The sequence below is a fragment of the Lepeophtheirus salmonis genome, chromosome 9 (genome assembly GCF_016086655.4).
Source record: "Lepeophtheirus salmonis chromosome 9, UVic_Lsal_1.4, whole genome shotgun sequence".
Lineage (NCBI taxonomy): Eukaryota > Metazoa > Arthropoda > Copepoda > Siphonostomatoida > Caligidae > Lepeophtheirus > Lepeophtheirus salmonis.
In genome coordinates, this window is record NC_052139.2 from 22,973,222 (window position 1) to 22,978,052 (window position 4,831).

The 4,831-nt window shown below is 34.0% G+C and overlaps 1 protein-coding gene across 1 annotated transcript; it reads left to right on the forward strand.

Moving 5' to 3' along the window:
- Nucleotides 1-912: 912 nt before the first annotated feature.
- Nucleotides 913-2,691, forward strand: LOC121123956 (low choriolytic enzyme). Its single transcript, XM_040719039.2, has 7 exons — nucleotides 913-1,128; nucleotides 1,183-1,514; nucleotides 1,572-1,855; nucleotides 1,910-2,076; nucleotides 2,138-2,239; nucleotides 2,305-2,400; nucleotides 2,471-2,691. The coding sequence occupies exons 1-7, from the start codon at nucleotides 1,068-1,070 to the stop codon at nucleotides 2,473-2,475; spliced, it is 1,047 nt and encodes a 348-aa protein (XP_040574973.1). The 5' UTR covers nucleotides 913-1,067; the 3' UTR covers nucleotides 2,476-2,691.
- Nucleotides 2,692-4,831: the final 2,140 nt, after the last annotated feature.

Sequence of the window (4,831 nt, forward strand, 5' to 3'; positions counted from 1 at the left end):
AATTGAGGAATTTTTGCTTTTTACTATATATTTCTTTTTTTTTTCTCAAGAGGAAAAAAAGGTCCAATAATGATGAATAATATCCATATGTAATAGTTTAACTCTTTTTTTAAACAAGATTACTTGAAGCAACATTACTCATCATTGTTTTTGACAAATTCATGACTATTTAATCAGGGAGAAAGTAAATAGGATATTGGAATTCCCCAGATCCAATTATCAACACAAAAGCTAACACCTTGGCTGACAGGACTTTGGAATTAATTGACAGCTATATTGATTTCACCTTCACAACAGGATCTTGTCCATAATTGATTTTTTGTAAGTCTATATTTTTCAAAAAATAAATTTCATCATTATTGGACCTTTTTTTCCTCTTGAGAAAAAAAAAAGAAATATATAGTAAAAAGCAAAAATTCCTCAATTTGGGGCGGGGGGTTACAGCTCCTCTACCCAACCTTCTACATACAATCCTGTTTGGCATATAAAATGGGTCCTCCTAGCTCACTGGATCTGAAGCCTATGGAATACTATATCTGAGGAGTACTTGATATCCGAGATAGAGTCTAAAAACGTTCACATAACGCTGTAGACTTCTTGGAGGCTTCCATTCCTGCTGCAGTGGGTAATACGGACAAGAAGTTCTTCATAAAGGCTTGTGCCGGGTTCAGGAGCAGGTTAAAGCTGGAGCTGAGTGATTGACTTTACATATGTATCCTCTTATGTAAAAGCAAAAGATTTATGAATGCCCTAATTAGTTTTGTGCAATTAATTGTAATATACATCATGCTTAAGCATTCCGGATTTAAAACCCACTCCGGGTATATATAGAGTAAAAAGTATATTATTGTAAATGTTTCCTTTCTTAGATCAAGATTGTTTTTATGCTGGTGCACCACATATTTATTTAGTATGCAGTCATACATGTATGCATGTATGTATGTAACTACACCTCACCAATTACAGGAACCTAAAAAAAATCACTTGTGATACAAAAAAAAGGAATATAAATAAATGTATATAAATGCATATTTCTACAGCAAAAGTCCACAGCTGAACATTGCAAGATGATGCTACTAACAATTATTGGTACTCTACTCCTGACTTTCCATGATGTTTATTCAAGCAGTAAGTAAATGAAATAAGAATAAATCCATTCTACTACACCATCTTTGTTTTTAGTCGAGCAGGGTGAATGTCGCATTGTTTATGATAAGTTTTACAAACAGGAAATGGCTTCAAGAAATTTTATAGCAGGGGAAAAGTGGCCCAACAATGAAGTTCCTTACGAAATCAGTTCTGGGTACAGCAGTTCTGATGTGGATGTGATTAAATCGGCAATGAAGGAAATCGGGAATAAAACTTGTGTAAAATGGGTTCCACGCTCAGGAGAAAAAAATTATGTTCTTATCAACCCACAACAAAGAGGATGCTCGGCAGTCTTAGGCTACAACCGTAATCGTGGAGTGCATAACTTGAATTTACAAAGGAATGACGGATCTACCACATGCATGGTGAGTTAGCATGAGAGAATCAGTTTTCTTTATTTACATACAAATCCTTCTGCTCAGATCATGGGTATTGCTGCCCACGAAATGCTCCATATTTTAGGATTTGCTCACGAACAAACAAGACCCGATCGAGATCAATTTGTCCAAATTTTTTGGTCGAGAATTAAACGGAATTATATATCTAATTATTTTAGAGCCATTGATATTAATGCGACAGACATACCTCCAGTATGTGATTCTACGTCTACACAAGCTTCATTTGACAATTGCTACTCGGGTTACAAAGCGCGAACGTTTGGATTGAGTTATGACTATGGATCTATCATGCACTATGGATTAAACTAGTAATTATATCCAGAATTTTTTTGAATATGAAAGTATAATTGTGTCATTTTTAGTTTTACATCCACCGGCCAAGATACAATGGGAATTCTTAAAACTGTACCCGTTGGTGCTGTTATTGGTAATAGAAATGGTATGACAAAGTTAGATGCACTTAAAGTACAAGCTCGTTATGACTGTAACGAGGACCCAGAAACAAAAACGACGAGGAAGCCAAGTGTTGGTAGGTAGTTATCTTGTAGTCATTGAACGAAAAAAAAAACTAAATACATTTTATCAAATAGAATGTAAGGATTTGTATATACAGTGTCCTTTATACAAAAAATATTGCGAAAGCCATCAATCTATCAAAGATGGTTGTAAGGTTTCTTGTGGCGAATGCACAGGTAGGTTTTATTTTTTGAAAATATTAATTTTTATCATAATTTTTGAATCTGTTTCTTGTCCTTAGAATGTTATGACAAGTATTCAAATTGCCCTGTTCTTGGCTATCTTTGTGGTGAAGATGATACCATTACAAAAGACTGTAAATTAACTTGTAGATTATGTAATTAGAACGCATCTTTAAATTATTTAATAACATTACAATTTTTAATTATTTTAATTAATATTTTCAGGTTAACTTACAATGGATATATCTATTTCGTTAGTTGCTCGTTGCTACTGGAATATGTAATCAATTTATACTACAATTTATGAGAAAATCATTGTCATTTATATGATAGATATTCTCAAAATATATCTTTAAGAAATATTAAAAATAATATGTAATATGAATCAGCCATTTGATGAACTTTTGAATCTTACGGCTTAAAATAAAAAAATTTGCATAAATTTACCAGCTTTTTGAAACTATTTTATTTATGTTTGACAATACTATCTCTTATGATATTAGGAGAGTTATTTTTAAAAAGGTTAATTCTATACATTTTCTCGTGTGTAAGATTTTGTAGATATTTTGTGAATAAAAAAGGATCCAATGTATTTTTCACTTTGAAGAGGGATATTTATTGACGTCATTCCCTGGTAGTTTTTGTCTAGGGCTGTAGTAGGCAGTGGGCAGTCGATACTGGAGATGAGTGATGATTAGTGATAGATAGGAGACGGATATGAATGATCTATGGTGTTTATGGATTAAAAATGACTTTATGATAAATCTTAATAGTGAGTAGGAATGGAATCCCGATCCGTGCATAATATTTATAGCTTGAGAAATAGAAGTAAATCCTGCCATTCTTCTTCTTTTATTTCCCAAGGTATAGAATCCCCATAAATCATTAATTTCCGTCTCCTATTGATCACTAGTCATCGATGACTCCCCACTCATCTCCAGTGTCAACAGCCCAGCCCTACACAAAAGCTACTAAGTAGTTTAGATGCATAAACCGTGTGACCTTACTAAATATCCCATTTCAAAGTGGGAATGAAATGTCCAAGGATGAATTTTTCGGTGTATGAATTTACTTGGGATGAAAAGATAGGGAGGTGAATTTACTAGGAGTGAAATCACCTAGCGCGATATATTTAATCCCCGGGGTATCACATAAGATTATAATTTTCATATTAATTAAGAACTTCAATTCAATGTACATTATAATGTTAATCAAGGAAGGCTAGGTACATGGAATTAGTCGTCATTTTTTTTTTTTTTTACTTTTTATGGATCCACAATTGTAGAAATTTTTTTAAATTATTATTATTATTAAAAAATCATTATTTTTCCTTTTCTTAATACTATAATACTTGATTCTAAGCAGGGTGCATCCTCAGTTTGATTTAATTTTTCATTAATTTAACGAGGCCTTCTACACGTATTTATCATTTTGCATTAGTGTATTATAATTCTGCCTTATGCATAATTGTTCCTGGCTGCGTCATTGGTCAACCAAGTCTGATAACTTCACCCGACATTTCTACTCATCGGAAAAATGTCTTGCACCCACAAGTTTAGAGAGGGCATTAGTTCAACTAGCCAATTCAGTGTTTTAAGAACGTAGAATGGTATTCCAATCAAGGGCTTCTTCATTTCAGTCTAACTATAAATAGAGGAGGACTGATTACTCCTTCGAAACTCCTTTTTTTAAATTTCGGTTGTCAAGAACTTTTTTTGTACATAATGAAAAACTCTGATCTCTGGGAATTTTGCAATACTTCTTCTTGTCTCGGGATATTGGGACTGCTACATGTCTGAGAATTTAGTCCGATGAAAGAACTAGTCTTCTCTACTACCATGAATGTGAATCTGGCCGCAAATTCAAAGCAGTAATGTTTCTTATTGCGACTATAGTACTTAATGTGAATATTAAAAATTTTGTTAAGTCGAAAATAATAAAGTTTGTCTTAATTCTAGAAATAAAAACAGCAGAAGAGCGGCAAAATTATCATTTCAGCCCCACAATGAGTGATATTTTTTGGGGGACCAGTCTTTTTATCCTCTTCTACTATTGACATTGTGCGTCAGAATAGTAATAAGAAGTGTTTCTTTAAAAACCTCATATACCTAAAAAAGTTGGAATACCCCCAGCAAGCTTTGGTTCTTGGCAGTACTAGCACCAAAGGTTACGCTATTCCACCCTTCGCCTTCAAGCAGAGCCTGAAAGTCAACGTCAAGGTCTTTATCAGTGTTCTGTACACCAAAGTCTTCCACTGGTTCTGCAGTATCATGAAATACCAACCTTGGATCTGGGAGCAAGGCAGGGCACACTAGCATAATAATACTCGATATTCTTTATTCTAATAATGTGATGTACACCCCACCCAGTTCTTGGCCTCCATACACGACGTAATTGTACCTTTTAAACTATTTTGTCTACGGCAATGTTAAATGAGGTTCCAGTTAAGATCTTGTAAGCATCACAAAATCCGTGAGAGCCAGTATATGGAGGGCATTGCGGACTCTACTCAGTGGGACGGTCAAAAGACATATGAACATTACCGGGACGTTGTGAATGTGTGGTCCAAGATAACGGCGGTTTTAT

Excerpts from the sequence above, each read along its gene's own strand:
- LOC121123956 (XM_040719039.2), top strand. The coding sequence starts at position 1,068 with ATGATGCTACTAACAATTATTGGTACTCTACTCCTGACTTTCCATGAT. Across the intron at positions 1,129-1,182 it reads CCATGATGTTTATTCAAGCA|TCGAGCAGGGTGAATGTCGC; the intron begins GTAAGTAAATGA and ends CTTTGTTTTTAG. Across the intron at positions 2,077-2,137 it reads GACGAGGAAGCCAAGTGTTG|AATGTAAGGATTTGTATATA; the intron begins GTAGGTAGTTAT and ends TTTATCAAATAG.